The 19,514-nt window shown below is 40.1% G+C and overlaps 1 protein-coding gene across 2 annotated transcripts; it reads right to left on the minus strand.

Moving 5' to 3' along the window:
- Positions 1-11,509: 11,509 nt before the first annotated feature.
- Positions 11,510-18,061, minus strand: ints15 (integrator complex subunit 15). 2 transcript variants are annotated; one of them, XM_033649829.2, is made up of 8 exons: positions 17,962-18,061; positions 16,768-16,968; positions 16,450-16,671; positions 15,940-16,105; positions 15,426-15,703; positions 15,089-15,326; positions 13,300-13,339; positions 11,510-11,942 (listed from the first exon to the last, which is right to left on the minus strand). In XM_033649829.2, the coding sequence occupies exons 2-8, from the start codon at positions 16,960-16,962 to the stop codon at positions 11,708-11,710; spliced, it is 1,374 nt and encodes a 457-aa protein (XP_033505720.1). In that variant the 5' UTR covers positions 16,963-16,968; positions 17,962-18,061; the 3' UTR covers positions 11,510-11,707. The 2 variants fall into 2 exon arrangements, with proteins under 2 accessions (XP_033505720.1, XP_078029269.1); XM_078173143.1 differs by having other exon boundaries at positions 16,768-16,977; positions 17,960-18,056.
- Positions 18,062-19,514: the final 1,453 nt, after the last annotated feature.

Here is a 19,514-nt window from a genome sequence, read left to right on the forward strand (position 1 = left end):
TCAAAATAATGAGTTAGTATCTCAAAATAATTAAAAGTGTCTCAAAATAATGACTTACCATTTTGAAATACTGAGTTGGTATCTCAAAGAATGAGAAACTTTCTGAAATAAAAAAATAAATAAAAAATGAGTTAATATCTCAAAATAATGAGAAACATTCCAAAAATAATGACTTACTCATCTAAAAAAAATGACGTAGTATCTCAAAGTAATGAGCTAGTATCTCAGAATCACTAAAACTGTCTCAAAATAATGACTCACTATCTGGAAATACTGAGTTGGTATCTCAAAATGAAAAGAGGCTTTCTCAAAATAATCAGAAGTTCTCTTAAAATAATAAGTATCTCAAAAAATGATCGATTTTTTTTTTCAATTTTTTTAATGTGTCAAAATATTGAGAAACGTTCTCATTCAATGAGTTGTTTCTAAAACTAATGTCTTACTCATCTCAAAAAAAAAGACTTACTATTTCAAAATCGTTAAAACAGACTTAAAATAATGAGTTACTAACTAGAAATACTGAGTTGGTGACATGTTATTTATGACATTTATGACATGGTATCTCAAAATAATGAGAAACATTCTCAAAATAGTGAGTTATAGCTAAAAAACAAAAAAATCAGCAATTCAACATAATGAGAAACGTTCTGAAAATACTTATCTAAAAAAAATTAGAAACATTACTTAGTCAATATTTTGAAACCATTTCTCATTATTTCAAGATATTACCTAAATCATTATTTTCAGAACTTACAGGATTTTTTCATTCATCATCATATTGGTGAAAATGGGCTTCTATACTTATTTTAATGAAGACGTTTATGTGAGCAGATAACTTTAAATGTTAAAACAGACAGCTCTTTTGGATAGTAAACAGAAAACCATGAAATTAAATAAGGTCATTGTCAGTGGTGAGAAGTTATTACATTTATATAGTCCCATGTCACAAATCACAGTTCGCTTTACAATCTGTGCAGCACACAACTCCTTCTGTTCTCAGACCCTCACAGTGGAGATGGAAAAATTCCCTCCAATGGAAGAAGGATGGAAAAAACCTCAGGAAGAGCGACTGAGGAAGGATCCCTCCCCCAGGACGAACAGAGGTGCAACAGATGTGCAGAATAACCAGCACGATAAAATTACAATATGGATAATCCATGTGACATGATGATACATATAAAGACGAGTCTATATTTATGAAAACTCCACACCAGTAGAGATAAAATGAGTAAAGCTTATGTTGCATAATAAACTTTTTGGGTTCCTGTATAGTATTTTGCATCGGGGAGAAGCCACCTCAGTCATGGATTACCTTGAATGACCCCCAGTGTGTCACAGACAGGTCGGCGACTTCAATGTGCAGCTCACCTTGAAATGAGAACAAGCACAACACCAGTGTGCCAAGCGCTAGTACCTTTCAGACCCACAGTCCAGCTGTGAAAACATCAGCTCTGGTAAAGGAAAGTGAGTGCATGCCTATTTAGTTTGGTCATCAGCGTGCTGACTAAGTCAGACACACAGATTTTTTCCAGTTAAGATGTCTGGGACCTTTTGGGCTCCTTCTTTTCTAATATCCACAAGTAATGCAGTTTTATACAACTTTAGTTAAACGTGCAGGATTTGGAAGCCAACAAAATTATTTAGTCAAAGTTAAAGTCAGTGTTTGATTGACCTTTACTCATCAGAAAAACAGCACATCTGTTCCAGCAGCTTGAAACCCAGACAGTATCAATAATTTGGTAATTATACCCCCAGGTGTTGTGTCCATACAGACAGGGCTGATACATCTACAGCTCCTGGGATTGGGCATTTGTGGTGGGCAGCAGCAGAGCAGACGCCAGTGGTAGTAAATTATTAGTAAGTCTTTGTAAACAGGTGGCTCTTTCTATTTTTTGAAGTATGGTTTTGCAATCTCATTACAACCCTGATTCCAAAGAAGCTGGGACACTGTGTAAAAATGTAAATAAAAACAGAATGCAGTGATTTGCAAATCTTTTTGGGGCTTTATCCAGGGGAAAGTTGTGACATGCTCACAAAAGTCTGGAACATGTCACACATAAACAGGAACTGGTAAAAGATTAATGTATCATGACTGGGTTGAAAAGAGGCATCCTCAAAAGGCTCAGCTGTTTACTGCATGGACTTTGTAATGAAATTAAAGATTTCACCATCTACAAGCCATGATATCATCAAGAGATTCAGACAATCTGCAGAAATCTCTGCATTCAAGGAGCAAGGCTGAAAACAAACACTCAATGTCTGTGACCTTGATGATGGTATAAAGGATATGACTACACAGGCTCAGGAACACTTTGGAAAACCATTGTCAGTAAACACAGCTCATCTCTGAAGCTACCAATGCATGTTCAGACTCTACCATGCAAAGTGAAAGCCATTTATCAACAACATCCAGAGACGCAGCCGACTTCTCTGGAATCTCATCTGAGATGGACTGATAGGAGGAAAGTGTGCTGTGGCCTGACGAGTCCATCATAGACGCTGTGTCCTCCGAACTACAGAGGAAAAAGACCATCCAAATTGTTACCAGCATAAAGTTCAAAACCAGCATCTGAGATGGTATGGGGATGTGTTAGTGCCCATGGCATCATGGGTAGCTTTGCATCTGTGAAGGCACCATGAAAAGTACATATAGGTTTTGGAGCAACATATGCTGCCATCCAGACAACGTCTGTTTCAGGGATGTCCCTGAGTGTCCCAGCAAGACAATCAGACACATTCTGCTTTTAAGTAACCGCCCAGGTACTATACCAGACCGGTGTCTCTCTGAAGTTGTCAAAAACTAACACTGTTCTTTCATGTTGGTATGATATGCTGCCGGTTGCCAGTCTCTCAGGTGAAAGCCGATGGTTGTTGGACACAACCACACCACCTTAGTTGGATTTTTTGCCCCATTAAAGTTTGTTGTTGTCCCAACATTGATGCTGCATGACGCTGTTAAACAATAATGGCCGGTACTGACTTCCTGTTTGAATGTAAATCCTCATGACACACAAAATAAGACAAAGGAGACCCCAAACTGTTGAGCAACTATAGTCGCATTTCAAGTAAGAATGGGAAAGCATTTCACATTCACAACTTCAACAGTTACTGTCCTCAGCTCCCAAACACTTACTGAGTGTTGTTAAAAGAAAAGGTGATGTCACACAGTGGTAAACATGCTCCTGTCCCAACTTGTGTTGCAGGTATCAACATTAAAGTTCATCAGTTTGAACATTAAATATCTTGTCTTTGTGCTGAATATAGGTCAGAAAGGATTTACAAACCATCACATTCTATTTGTATTTGCAGTGTCCCAGCTCTTGTTGAATCGGGGTTGTGTTTACCGTCACTTTTAATTATTGATTCTTGAACCTAAACAGCCTCTGTAAGGTTGTGTTATTGTCCCTCTAATTGTTCTTTTGGGTGTCTTCAGTAATTACATGTTTATGCCCAGTGCAGGCTGCTAATGTATATTTTGTGCAAACCAGTCTTTGGGAGGTCTGAGCTCAGGTTTAATAATTTTCCCACATTGTAATGTTCCCACATTTTGGGCCAAGGTCCATCAAGTGACATAAAATTATATCATGATACTATACTTTTTTCAGGTAGCTGTATTCAACAACCACCCCTTGTTTTCAGACACTTAAAGCAACTGTATATCTCCTGCTGAACAAAACAGTCGACTCCATGGGAAGATATTTCTGTCCTTTCCTATAAGGAGCCGTCTCACAGTCAAGGATTTAGAGTTCTGAAAGTTCAACAGCATTTTTCACAGCGAGTCGTCGTTGTAGTTTCATGCAGTCGCAGGCCAAGAATGTAAAGTCGCCATAGAGACTGTCGGCAGATTGAACTGTCTCTTTTTTTCTGTGTAATCATTACATGACACTCTGATGTGGCTGTTGTCGAGCAACAGCTAATAATGCCTGAGCCTGTGTTGTTTGGTTGAATTGTTAACTCGGAGGCAAATATGTTGGACGTGAACAGCACAGCAAGCTTTCCACATTACAGTACATGAAACTGCCACCCCGGCACCTCTCAGAATGAATATTAATGCAAGGTGGAGGTGGCTCTTTGCTTTCACTGGAAATGTCTGACCTCTTTTTTAAGCAACTAATAAACACATGACACAGACTCAGGAGGCTGCAAGACTAAACCACAGCGGTGAAATGATCAAGAAACACCTCATGCAACACCTTAGTTCCTTCCTTCATGTGAAAACATCCTCTTTGGTGAATGAATATAGGAACAGGCTTTTAGATTAGCACTAGATCTTGTTTTACTTGAAGTGCTGAGACAAAAAGTGTGGAAGCTACCTTTCAGTCTGTGATTGATTATGTTGACATACACTCACTGTTAATGCAAACAGCTAATCAGCCAATCACATGGCAGCAACTCAATGCATTTAGGTATGTAGACATGGTCAAGACGACTTGCTGAAGTTCAAACTGAGCATCAGAATGATTTAAGTGACTTTGAACGTGGCAAGGTTGTTGGTGCCAGACGGGCTGGTCTTTAAAAACTGCTGATCTACTGGGATTTTCACACACAACCATCTCTAGGGTTTACAGAGCATGGTCTGACAAAGAGAAAATATCCAGTGAGCAGCAGTTCTCTGGGTGAAAATGCCTTGTTGATGCCAGAGGTCAGAGGAGAATGGCCAGACTGGTTCAAGATGATAGAAAGGCAACAGTGACTCAAATAACCACTGGTTATAACCAAGGTCTGCAGAAGACCATCTCTAAACCAACAACACGTCCAACCTTGAAGCAGATGGGCTACAGCAGCAGAAGACCACACCAGGTGCCACTCATGTCAGCTAATAACAGGAAACTGAGGCTACAGTTCACACAGGATCACCAAAACTGGACAATAGAAGATTGGAAAAACGTTGCCTGGTCTGATGAGTCTGGATTTCTGCTGCCACATTCAGATGGTAGGGTCAGAATTTGGTGTGAACAACATGAAAGCATGGATCCATCCTGCCTTGTATCAACGGTTCAGCCTGGTGGTGGTGTAATGGTGTGGGGGATATTTTCTTGGCACACTTTGGGCCCCTTAGTACCAACTGAGAATGATTTAAACACCACAGCCTACCTGAGTATTGTTGCTGACCGTGTCCATCCCTTTATGACCACAGTGTACCCATCTTCTGATGGCTACTTCCAGCAGGATAACGCACCATGTCACAAAGCTCAAATCATCTCAAACTGGTTTCTTGAACATGACAATGAGTTCACTGTACTCCAATGGCCTCCACAGTCACCAGATCTCCGTCCAATAGAGCACCTTTGGGATGTGGCGGAACGGGAGATTCGCATCATGGATGTGCAGCCCACAAATCTGCAGCAACTGTGTGATGTATTCTTTATGATTTGGCAGGTTGGATATCAGTGACCACCCACAGACAACAGCACTGGTATATTTTCATCTATAAAGAAATATTGGGCAAACTTCCAGCCTACCTCTGCACCTTCTGTGTGTCAGCTCTGGTAGTTTCCAGCTACACTCCTCCAAGTGGTTGCCTATCAATGAATCCTGTGTTTTAACAGATCAGGGGAAAACCACATTTTCCTATTGTGCACAAGGAGATGGAACAATCTTCAGAAAGATCTAAAATTAGAAACACTTATTTCCATCAATGAATTGAAAGAATGTGGTGACAGAGACGTGTGCTTGTTTTTACTGAGAGGCCACTATGTTTGAATAGTTGTTATTTTACCGTGGATTTTTGTATTATGTGTTGTATTTGTTGCATTTTAATTGATTTTGATCCGTCTCAATGGGACTTCCTTGTTAAACAACGTAAAATTACATATTTCTAAATAATAAACTGTTCGTTGAAGTCCAAAGCAAAAGCTCAAGACATCAATGGGTAATCGACTAAGGAAGCTCATAAACAAGACGTTAGATAAGAGAGTCTGTGCAGTATATGTTAACAATTAACATCATTGAGGAAACACAGACGAGCTCCTGACTGTCTGAGTTGTAAAATATCTGCAAATAAACAAACAAAAGTGATTGCAGAATTGATTTGTTCCACACACACAATGCCGACATTTTGGTTCACAGTCAAATGCACTCAGTGCTCTCTTTACACACCCACAGTCCAACACGACATCTTTACAAAACTCATAACAGCCTGTGTGTGTGACTGAGCTCATAGCTAAAGGTGGTGTTGTTCTGTCCTACATTATACTGAGAGTTGTCCTCTTCATTTACATACAGGAGGGGTGCAGCACCTCTAAATATAATGCAGTCACGCACAACACCACCTCTGACGATGACCTCAGTGACAAAACATATAATATTAGTAACACCTACATGACAGTGTCGACAGAAATAGAACATTACAGGCATCGTGAAGATAGACAATTTGGCAGAACAATTGTAGTGGACCGTATGTGTACCTAATAAAGTGGACACTGACTGTATATTGACAACTATTGAATGCATTAAATTTCCTACAGATATTCAGGGACCACCTGCCAAATGAATTCCCTTCAGCCTCAGCTGTACTTTGTGTTAAAGGTCCAACGTGTCAGATTTTTTGCCATCTAGTGGTGAGGTTGCAACCAACCGAATACGACTCGCTCATCCCTACTTTTCCAAGCATGTAGAGCAACACATCCTCACTCCGACCTCGTCACATATCGACGTTTGGGTCATGGACTTTCCACGTCGAGATCCAACATGGAAGGTACCCTAAGTGTGTTGGTTGTTGAAGTTCTGGGACGCCATGTCAAGTTCAGCTTGTTACTTGCATTGTCATCTTTCAAGATACACTCCTGTTTTCACAGGACATGTACAGTTTGCACACAAAATGAATGCACTATGTCTGTAAGACACCACAAATTTATGTTTTTTTCCTTCAGCCACAAATGCTCGTGGTTATATTTAGCCAACCCACACACGTGGTTGGGTTTAGGAAAAAAGAACAGGGTTTGGTTTTATATTCATACGGGAAGTGAGCGCCGGCCTCCATGTGTGAAAGTCGGTGGTTGTTGGAGTGCTGATTGCACTATAAGACATCAACAATATGCTTTCACTATCGGGGTCATCATGAATATCATGTCCAGCATCACTCAAAGAGACTGCTGGGCCGAAGAGACTCTGCAAAAACAAGCTGCACCAATATTAAAAATGCATAAGATCTTAATCAAGCACTGGCATTTTTCATAACAAAAGTTACAGTTCAATGCCATTTCATGTACTTAAAAATCCTGGATTTTTAAGACTGTTTGCTTCTCACTAAAAAGGATATGTTTACTAAAAAAAAAAAAAGGTGACAACTGTGCTGCTGCTAGAGAAACCCACTCTGATCTTAGAGAAAGCTTCAGTTTCTTGGAGGAGCACAATCCTCTCTGAGTCGAGAAGAAGCATTTTCCGTTTCCCATAATGCTGCTAAATCCCATTAAAACCCTCTTTGGTGAACACTGATCTGTTTGTTTATGACGTGAAGTCAATAATGAGATCAGATTTTTCAGGATATAAACTCAGTGACAGGGATCCTTTCTTTGAGAGAAGCACATGAGGGTGGTCTCACTACAACCACAGCTGGACTTATAATCTACTTCGGATAAATCCTATGTTGCAGGATCTGACAAAACAAGCCTGTTAATGATAACTTACACTGTGTACACATGTCTTACAGGGCACCGTTAATTAGATGATTCCCAAACGCCAGGTGAAAGAGATTTGTTTTTATTCTTTGTCTTCCTGCAATAAAAGTTTGCAAGTATTCATACGTATGAAACTGCAGGTGATTTATTGTGTTGATGACAGAGGAAGTGTAAATACTTGAACCCCTGAACACCTGTGTTCTAGTTATGCAAAATCACAACAAAGAGGGGAAGAAGTCAATGAAAGTCTCTTCTCTATTTCTGTGTTCTGTTACTTCTAGTACTTCTTTGTGACATTCATCTGATAACACTCCATGCACAGCAGATATTCGTTGTATAATAACCGACAAGGCTCAGAGTGGCTCAAAACGAGGACTCACCCTCTGGTTTTTAGTCAGCACGGAAAATAGAGCTCTTCTGAAGTTTAGATTTGGTGTTTGGCCTTGGGAGAGGTGTTTTTTTTCCTACAGGAAACCATGAAGGTGCTGACACAGACAGTCGCAACCACAGCGCACACCTGCAAGGCAAGGGGGAGGTGGACCAACTCAAACCAAGATCTCCTCTGAAACCCATTATGACCTTATATAACCGTGCACAGGCGAAACCAGCTTCGGCCAGCGTGTTTGGAGTCACGCTACACCGGCAAAACAATTGATTAATGTTGGATGAATAATCAGGCAACACAAGATGCAGTAGAAGAAGAAAAAATGTTCCAACCACGTGATTAGAAAACTTTCACATATATTAGGTGGAAAACAAGGTCATTTTAAGTGTCTAATTTCCTGTCTCTTCAAGCCTGCAACCACCCAACATCTGCTGTATGATTCATAAGAACAAACCTGACACACACTCTTTTACATGCTCTCTTCCATCCCGCCTTTTTCACATGAATATTATCAGCTGTCGCCGTCCAGAAGCCTAACAGTCAATGCATCACTTTCGCAGAAAAGATATCGTTATCGCTGACCCACCCATGAGCTCTGCAGGGGGGAGACTCACAGATGGTACAATCTACAGTACAGTATAATCAGCGTGTAACAGTACCCTCTGTACGCTTGTGAGAGACAATGTGAGGTGACAGCTGGAAAGATCTGAGACTTGATGTTAAAAAAATTTACAGCTGCACGACTGTAAGATTTTACTGGGCCATATGCATGAAAAGCATCTGTATAATACTTTATATTATCTTGCAAAATGTCCTGCACTTTGTCCTAATTGCAATTTAAAGATACATCGTCGAGAACGTTAATAAAAACTACACAGAAAATTGCGCGACTATATTTCCAATTCGGACACAAAATTTGTTTTTTCTCATTGGAAATTCATAATGTTTTAGTTCAAATAGTTGTGTCCCCAGGTTTCCACACTACTGTTACCCTACACATTCCCCCCTCCAAAAGATCTGAGATGTTACAGAAGTCAAATGATCAACGGAGAAGCATCATTTGAGTCTCCTGAAGGCCATGGGAAGGCTAGTTCTCTTACTTTAATTTCTTTCTTTCTTTTTGATGATATTTTTAAGTATGAGTGAGAATGTCAGTCCCAACATGCAGTCCTGTTCAGAGGCGTCATAGTGGAGGGCAAAGTGGGACTGATTACCCGGGGCCCCAGTTGGGGGTGGGGCTCGAGAAGCTTGGAATGCAAAGTTTGGTTTTGTTTGCAGTTTTTATTTCTTAGCAGGGACATAGCATCAAATTCTGGGCCCTATGCATAAGCAGTCTCTGTAGGCCCCATGTCCTTGATCCATGTCTCTCTCAGTCAGTTTGTGATCTTTCCCTTTCCATTCTATCTTTTCCTTTTTGGACCCTTGATTTCCCTTTCTTGTGGGACTGCATGAGAGTGTGTGTTGGTGCTCCAGCAACATAAACAGTCACTTACTCGGCTCAAGCTATGTTTAAAGACAGAGCCTAGTGCAGGGTTGAACTAAACCATTTTGCACTTTTAAGGGGTTGAGAGGGTCGTCAGAGAGCTTTTCAGGCAGTTAGTTTGAAGAAAGATACTCACACATCCAACTGTCTCAGATGCAGGTGCGTTGTAAAATATCAGTTGAGTCTTTGAACAGAAAGTCCTGCACATTGTTCTTCTTCAGCTTCACAATTTAATAGCAACACTAAAGTTTCGGTCCTCCTGGACCTTCGTCAAGAGTGTTGAACACTCTCGATGGAAACGATAGTGTTACAAATAAATTGTGAAGCTGAGCAAGAGCAGTGTGCATGATTTTCTGTTCAAAGGCTCAACTGATTTATTCGGCAAATAATTAGAAATATAAAAACCAACTTTTTATTCCAGGCTTTTAGAGGGCTGCCCTCCAACTGCTGCACGGGGTAATCGGTCCAACTTTTCCCCCCACTATAATGCCCTGTTTCTGAGTAAACAGTGCCATAACTAAATTAAAATTTGATGACAAAAGCTGTTGAAAGACTGAATTTATATATAAAAAGACAGTGGAAGCTCACTGAGGCCCCTCTCAGCCCTTAAAGGCGCAAAATGGTTTAGTCCACCGCGTCTTTACATGCAGCTACAGCTGAGTGATGACTGCTTATGCTGCTGGAGCACCAACGTACACTGTCATGTCTCTCCCCAAGAAAGAAAGGGAGACAAAGCAAAAGGACTTTGTGAATAAAAAATTCAAAAGGTGCGAGAAAGACATGAAACAAGAAAGGACAGGCAGGGGGCCCACACAGACTGATCCTGTTACTTAAATAATTTCTTAAAATTTATAGTGTTTTTTTTTTCTTTCAAATATAATTTTGGTAAACCCCTTAAAGGTGCCAGTGTCATCATGCTGTCATCACTGATGTCACGTGGCTATGTTTCACGTATTTTGGAATGATATACTAAAACGTCAGTCCTGTTACTTTCAGTGCTGTTTCTCACATCCTCCATGTAGAAACCTACTGAAAAAATATAAATGAAAAGGCCTCAGACTGACCATTACACATTCCAATTAATTAAAATGTGTGTTTTTAGATACAGTGCTGAAAAATGATAAAACACAAAGTTTGATTCTCGTTACAACATGCAAATGGCACCGATTTGGCTGAATGTACTAATAGAATAGATAAGGAAGTAGTGACTGCTAATTATGGCCACATGTCTCAGTGTGTTATTTCCTTCTCAGCACACGTAGACCACACATTAAAGATTATGAGGAAGTAAGGTGAGATACAGAGGGATGTACACACATCACGCATGTCCATTAGATCCCCAAAACCTAACTGTTCATACAAAATCTGAAATTTGCACCTGTTCTAATGCACAAATTACTTAAATATTGAAGCAGTCACAGACACAGTGCAGAGACCATCATGGATGATGCAATTCTGACCCTGGATGAGAGCAGCCAGGGTCCTTGAGGGGGGGGCGGGGTGAACATCTTTTTTTTGGCGAGCTGCAAAGGAATGATATGCTATCTGTCTAATAACACTGCCAAGCTTATGTACACAGGGTTTGGCTCCAGAAGGCTCTCTGGTTATGTAATGACCTTGGTTGGTTTGGGACAGAGGTGAACAGTCTACCTTGTGCTCAACATCATGTCATGCAGCCTCTGATGGTGTGTACGCCTGCATTTACATGGGTCAAATTATACTATAGGTGTTTCTGTATCTCCTCTTATTCCATTTTTTCTTCTTTAAATGCAGGAGTTTTGCTTGGTGCTGATTATAAAAGGACTTTAGTCTAATCTAACCATGACTCTTGCTCTGTACCGTAAAATGAAACCAGCAAGTACATTTTGCATTACTCATAATTACAGCTTCTCTTTCCATCTTGTACTTTGCAGTAATTCAAATAAAGCCCCAACGTGCATGACATTTGAAAGCTGGTGTGCAGTATCTGCAGCTGTGACAACAGTGACCACAAGTGGTCGGTACAAAGAACAACACCCAGAGTGAGGTAAAAAAAAATATTTATTGGACAAACATGTTCGCCTCAGAGACTTTCAGCAGAAGCAGATCTGCTCATTAACACCATAACACATCACTCACACATGAATTCATTCAACAAACAGACACCAACACTCATTATCTAACACACACACACATAAACACACAACTTCATATCTGCAAACAGGTTGGACATTATTTTTTTTAGTGGCTGGGTCTGAAGGGGAATGGCATCCCCGTCATGAAAGGCTGAGCGGGGTACTGAGGGTGAGAGGAGGGGTGGGTGGCCAGAGGTGTGTGTGGGGTGTGTGCTGGGTGTGCGGGGTGTGTCGGGTGCGAGGCGATGGGGGAATGAGCTGCGTGCGGGCTGAAGGCCAGTGGAGGGGTGTGGATGTTGTTGTAGTACATCACTGGGCCTGACAACACCAGCTGGAGCAAACTGTGGGGACAGAGGACGCACAGAGACGACAAAGAGGAGAGGACAGAGAAGAAATGTTGAGATGGGACAGGAAACATTTTGTTCATCGCAATTAAAGTCTGAGAGTTGAGACACATCAACAGTGCAAAGGACCCTCATGAGGATGACTACTTGTCTGGCTTCAAAACTGGATTACTGTTCTAAACTTGCCACTTTATATATATTTTCTTTTACCTGACTAAAATGTACACAAACTTATGTGGGTGTGGAATTAACCTGACACTCTTTGGCAGGGTGTTTACTGCAATTGTGCTGATGGTCCTAAAACTGATCCCACTGTGTTGTCAGTGAAATTAAACACACAGCAGGCTGAGGACAGCACTATTTCTTTTGAGGGAAAGCAGCTGGAAATGGCAGCAGAAATGATGTGTACATGTCTTTAAGGCTGTCCTGAGTGCAAAATTGTGAATCCTAGGATGGTGAAGGAATGACCCTCTGTACTCTCCCTATGATTGGCTAGTACTTGTTGCCTTCCTTGGTTAGGTTTCGGCAAGAGGAGTAGGACTGCTTAAGGTTAGGGTAAGAATGTCAGGGTAAAGCCCCGATCATACAGAAAATGTTTTAGCAGCTGTGAATGAGAATGAAGCTTTTTGCTTGCTGGTTTTGTGTTGCGACGTGTCTCGCATTTCTGCGCTCTAGGCGCCTGGCATTTTTGCCAAAGCACTCTGAACTCCTCGAGTTTAAAAAAACTTCAACTCAGAGCAGAAAAGCGCTTCATGTCATCTCTTAATTTATCATCTTTTTTCCCATTGTCCAATCAGATGATTCGAGAGGGGGCCCTTCTGCGGTGGTCACAACAAGTTTACAGTTGGTAAACAATGGAGGAGAAACTGGTGGTAGCGGTTGCTGGATACCCAGAGCTATACGGCCTGACGATATACACCAGGTTGTCAAACTGCCCCTGAGTCATCCTAAAATATGCCTGGAAACAGCATCATGGAAGCAAAACTCCTGGACCAACTGGTGGTACTCCCCATGATCCGCCCTCTTTTTTAGGGTCTCATGTACCCACACAGATCTCTGTTTCCCTGTGTCCGACAAACTATTTACTTAGGTTTTCCGCCTCTTGAGCAAAAGCGAAATGCCACTGTCCCTTTTCTCTGATTTCTCCGGTTATGTAGCACCAATTTCAAAGTTGCATCTTTCTACTGCATCTTTCCAGCACTGAAATACTTCTCTAACATGGGGGCATCGATTATAACCATAGAACTACATCGGTATATAACACTAAACTTCTACTCTTTAGTTCTAGCTGAAACCAGGTGACCATGGAAATGACTGTAAGGTAAATGGGTAATAGGCAGTAAATGGTTCTTACTTGTTGTGTGGCAAGCGGGAACAGATGGCTCTCAGGTCCTCTGTAGAGACAAGGCAGCATGAAATAAGCACTCGAACATCACCACAGCATGATGACATAATCCATACGACAAGCGATCAAACCAGTCAGTCAGTTACGTGTTTAGTCAGTGCTTAAAGCTCAAATCTATGTCTCTTCGCACACTGTTGCCCTCTGCAGCTCTACAGCAGAGGAGGTGGAGATGCTGAAAGGTTATGTGGAAGCCTGATTTTTTTTTGAGTTTGAGTCCCTATAAAAACTGAAAATTTCACTGGCTAGGAAACAGTGATCCTGTTTGGCTTCTGCTTAACTTTCATTCATGAAAATACAAACAGGGCATGAAATGTGTAGCTTCAATGAAATAAAACAAGGAAACACTTTCATCGTAGCAAAGCACCTCGAAGGCAGACGACCAGAGTTATTCCAAGAATTCAAAGTTTAAGGCATTTTTAAGCCCATGGCATTTATTTTTTTGTTGTTTTTCTTACAGTGGTACTGAATTGGGTATCTAGAATAGTGGAATTTCACTGGTATTGAATTCCTGGTATCAAGACATGTCCTCTCACTGATCTACATTACGATAGAAAGAGCAGGGACTCTCCACCTATTGTAAAAGTGGCTATTTGTTTTATGATACTCCACCACACAGATGGATTTAACGTATCACAAGACACTTCCTGGATAAATACAGGGTTCCTGAAGCTTGAGGCAAATCAGATTTAAGACTTTTTAAGATTTTTTTAATGCCAGAACGAAACATCACAATGAAATATAAAACCCAATTACTAAGGGATTGGAAAAATCCCTAAAAAAAAAAAAAAAAAAAAAAAAAAAATTATTTAATCCAAAAACATGACTTTTGTCTCGTGGCAGAGACAAGGGTTAAATTATTTAAAAAAAAATAGATGTCATCAACTATTTTAAGATTTTAAAATGCAAGGCCAGACATAAATCATTCAGAAAAACCTACTTCTCATGTCTGAGCATTTTTAAGACTTCTGGAAGACTGATTTCAGACATTTTTATACAATGTAAAGCCTTATTTTTAGATTAAATGCAATGCTCTTTAAGATTTTTAAGAATCTGTGGGGAACCTGAAATAAAAGCTGAATAGATAAATTGACAATTTGTAATTTAAAAATTACATTGGCCAGAAAAATAAATAAAAAACTTGTCTGGAGCATATTTGAGTCTTACAATGTCAGTAACAGCCTATTAAGTCTAATTCGGTACTTTAACTTTGCAGCATTAACGGTGAAAGCAAACAAATCTATCGACATGCTATTAAATTCTCTATTTTCCTTCAAGACTTTTCAGCTTGTCTAGCTACGAAAAAACTTAGGACAAACCACTGCTGTTTACGGTCAGCAAAATTCATAAGAAAAGGAAGGAATTCCAAAATAAAGATGTTAAAATAAAATAAAAAACCCCAACTGTGATTAACGTAATATCATTTTTGTTAAACCCCCAGGGAGCCACTGGAGAGGGGCTGAAGAGCCGTATGCAGCTCTGGAGCCTCAGGTTGCCGACCCCTGTCTTAGGCAGACAGCACAGTGGAAACTGACAGTACAGAGAGAAACAGAGCTCACACACTGAGCTTGATTTGAATATGTCAAGTTAATTTTCAGTCTCAGGTCCATTAATGCAGCGACCTTTTTCTTTAAGGTAACCTATAACAAGGCAAGAATCTGTAATGTAAATCTAATCCCCCTCCTTTATCCACTTTTCTAGCCTCTAACTTCTGCACCACATTTATCTTTTCCCATCTTACCTCTCGAGCAGAGCAGAGCTCCGTTGGCCATGGCCACCTGCAGGGCCTGTGCCAGCCGGTCCAGGGCCAGCTGAGACTGTGCACGTGTATCTGTGGATGACGTGTGTGTGTGTTTGTCGGCCTGGTCCAACAGCCTGGAGAGGTCTGAGGTCAGTGCGGCCAGGGACTCCAACTGGAGCAGCGCCAGGCGACCAAAGAGCCCCTTCTCATTGAGTATGTTTGGCAACAGCATGAGGACCTGAAAGTGACAGGAGACGGGAAATTGAGTGTTGGAGTTGTTTATTTATATGCATAAAAATGTGTTCTGTAGGTGAATTTATCTAAACAGACCACACACCTGTAGGACACTCAGATGGAGAGCGGAGAAAAGAGGCCCCACCTCTGGCTCCCTCTCAGTGGTGCCGTTGGTTAAAACCTGCTTGTTGTCTCTCCTGTAGGCCAGGGGGGCTTTGACGCACCAGCGCACCAGCCCCCCTAAAGGTGTGACATCAAGCGAGCTGATTGGCTGGTTGCCAGAGAGGGGCGTGTTCAGGAAGGTGATGAGGACCAGACGGGGGTCGTCTTGGATCCACGACACGATCATCTGGAGGAGTTCTAAAGGAGGGGTGAGCTCTTCTGAAAACACAAACACACACACACACACACACACACACACACAAAGATGATGTTCAGGATAGAAACACTCCAGGGTATTTCAGATTTTAGAGAGGTCAAATCTCTAGGTTTTTTTTTTTTACAGCCCCTTCAGAATGTTGCAGTCTCAACAATTAACACAAATGTAACCAGTCCCTATGAATCCTATCCCTATGGTCCCAGTTTTTACATGTTTTTGTACTTTTGTGTTCTCCCACCTGTGTTGAGGTCATAGAGGGTGGTGACAGCAGTGATAAACTGGCAGCAGAAGCGTGGGCTGGCGCTGTGGATGTTCTGCAGGGTGGGCCCCGAGCCTGGCACCATACTGCAGTAGTCATCCACCAGCACCTGGGCCAGGCGCACACAGTAGACCCGGTGTGTTCTCTGCAGGACACAAACACAACCAGAGGCACTTAGGTTCAGTACGTCCACAAACACATATCCACACATGGAGACACTGAGGAGTTGAAATCAGGACTTTGTGAGGACTAGCATCACACTCAAGGGTCTAAAACTCAAATTGAAAAGAAGTGTAAAACACACACAGAACACAGTTAAATGCACATGTACGTATGTAAGTGTGGTTGAATTAGGGCTGGATCAAATACTATTTTTTTGTAGATGCGGGTTAAAAAAAGGATTAAATGAAGGTATCGTTTGACTGAAGAAGTTTCGATACTTCTTGGCACTGGGTTAAACGGATACCCCGCCCCAGTCTGAGTCCTCACCTGTAACCACGTCGCAGCACATTCCAAGATCGGAACCCTGCCCACGGCGATTGCCATGGAGACCAGCTTGCCTAACAGCGCCATGCGACTTTCATCTGCCTGGTTGCCTTGGAGACTGAAGAGGGCGGAGAACATGAGCTGACGGACCGTATCACGGCTCTGCTCCTGGAAACAGCTGCACATGATCTCCAACAGCTGGAGCTCCTGGAGCGCACTCATCCGCTGGAAGAAAGACACAGATCAGATTTATTGGCTGTTCGTATGTGTGTGTTAATATACTGTAAATTGGTGCACAAGTGTTTGAGGGTCATTTCTTACCCTGGCGGGAGTGTTTCTGTCTTTAGGTGCATGCAGAATGAACTCTTCCACCAGCTCCTGGGTTTTGGAGTCGACCTGAGGAGGCTGCCTCCCGGACTGCACCAGGTTACAGATGTAGATGTCCAGGTGATACAGCAGCTCCTTGGCTGCACTCAGCACATCGCGAGGCAGCAACGACTGACGGATGTCACCCATCACCACCTGACAGAGACCCGTACAGAATGTGACACATTTTAAATCTTCATTACAAGAAAAATGTGTTGATGAAAGTTCAAGAGTGACAAAGAACTGTTTTAAAACTCATTCTTGAGAAAAGGGACAAAACTTTTTCACTTAAGTATATGGACATATATGGATGAAATGTGGTTATGTATATGTGATTAAGTATTATTACTTTGCAAGGAAACTAAATATATATAATTACTTAGTGCTAGTTTTACATTTTCTAGATTTAGACGGCTTTTAACACATTTTTTTTAATTGTTTGAAGTTGTGAATTCTTGTCTGGGATAAGACAGTTTTCTAGCACAGGGCAAGTGTATTGGTTAAAAAAATGAAAGCAGATCAAAATATTTTATAAATCATTCGTTTTTTCATATTAATAAATCCTTTAAAAATATAATTTCACAACAAAAGCCGAATGTGTGTGTTAATAAGTCATTATTTTAAGGCATTTTTGGTAGGTGAGTAGTCCAAATTCTCAAGAATGGGTGAATAAATTGGAATTTGCAACATTCAATTTATGTAACATAGCATGGATTTGTAGACTTGACTTAACACAGTCTTGAATTAATTTGAAGATGTGCCTGCAGAGAAAACAACAATAAACTAAATACATCTAACTGTAACACAACACTGCTCTGATCCTAAAGGTATGTGTACTTATTCATGTACGAAAAAAAACTTAAAAGACAGTAAAATAAACACTGTTTAAAGACTATTAATTTAAAAAGTTGAGTTTAAATGTTACATGTCTATGTATATGTGTTGTGAACGGTATGTTCACAGCTGTAACTCAACTCCTTTCGGGTAGAGCAGCTCCACAGTCAGTCCGTCTCCTCCATCCTGCTACAGCTAGCTAACGTTAGCATGGTTAGCTAACATGACGTGTCTCTGCTCCACAACAAATCTTACGTGTGTTTAATATCGTCGGAGCCTTTTCTGGAAAACACATGTATGTAGTGAAGGTCTTACCTGAGCTAAAAGCTCTTAATATCCTTGATAAATCTGCCGACGACAAGACTAGTGGGTGGTCTCAGAACGACGACGGAACCACTTCCTGTTTCTACGGAAGCCTGTCAGGGATAAAACACTACAGCCGTTGACGTTTTCAGCGGAGTTAGTGCACGTGCTGTTTATTAAATGTAAATAAAGACAGTTTCCATCTATTGAAATAAAACAACGGCGCGACTTTATTTTACCTGAGCTGAGATATTTTACCCATAAAATACCGTAAGGTTTTAAAATATTAAAATGTATTTTATTATCTCACACAGGATTACACGAGGAAGAAAAGTTATGTCTTTTTTTTGGCATCTACATTTATAAGTTCGCCTATTTCAGTTTACAAAGACAGACATATATCATCTCAAACATACATACATAAAACGTACAGAAAATAGAAATATAAAATATAATACAGACGGAGCTATCACGAGGGTTAAAGAAAATAGAAAATAGTAAGCAAAGTAGGCCTATCACCAGAACACTTTGTAGCCTACAATATACACCATAGGCTACAAATATACATGGGTTGTATTGTACTTTGATTTATTCCATGACATATTTAAATTGTAAATTGGCCTGTTTTATCCAACAAGACTTTGTCTTTGTCATTAGTCAAACTCAACATTCTTTTAACAGGACTATCTGACACAGAATTAGGCCTGTATATGTTGCAGCTATTGATATTCCACATATTTATTATATGATTTCTCTGCCTTTCTCTCTTTTTGTGTGATTCTTTTTCTCTTTTTGTGTGATTTTTTTTCCTATTTTGAGTTTTTCTGCCTTTTTTCTTTGTTTGTGATTTTTTTCTGTTTTTTCTTTCTTTTTCATGTTTTTTCTCTTTTTATTTTTTGTATTTTCTCTTTTTATTTTTTCTCTTTTTATTTTTTATATATTTTTTCTTTTTGTATGATGATTTTTTTCTGCCTTTTCCCTTTTTGTGTAATTTTTTTTGTCTTTTTTTCCTTCATTATATTATTTTTTGTTTTCTGTATGATGATTTTTTCTTCCTTTTTTGTATGTTTTTTCTGTCTTTTTTATTTTTTATATATACTTTTTTCTTTTGTATGATGATTTTTTCTGTCTTTTTTCTTTTTGTATGATATTTTTCTTTTTTAAATGATTTTTTTCTACCTTTTCTCTTTTTGTATGATTTTTTCTGTCTTTTTTCTGTTTATAAAACAAATGCTGACTAGCAGTGCTGCTGGCTGGCCAAAACAAACTGAACTTTAAGGCAGTGTCATTGTGTTACAACACTGCATTACCCAGTCGTTTTTGCTCTGTCACAAAATGCCTTGTTTAAATATAATTTGTAAATATATTTGTATCCTTATCACATAAAGTATATTCCACGTGATAGTTTTATTTTTGAGAAGTTGCTGATATTTAGTTCCATTGTCATGGGTTTAAATTTATCAGTTTAAACACAGACATAAACAAGTTGTTTTTCGCCTCTGTGCATAAATTATATATCATATTGAAAATCACTTAGCTCACTGTAATCCCTTCTAATCTACACA

The sequence above is a fragment of the Epinephelus lanceolatus genome, chromosome 12 (genome assembly GCF_041903045.1).
Source record: "Epinephelus lanceolatus isolate andai-2023 chromosome 12, ASM4190304v1, whole genome shotgun sequence".
Classification (NCBI taxonomy): domain Eukaryota; kingdom Metazoa; phylum Chordata; class Actinopteri; order Perciformes; family Serranidae; genus Epinephelus; species Epinephelus lanceolatus.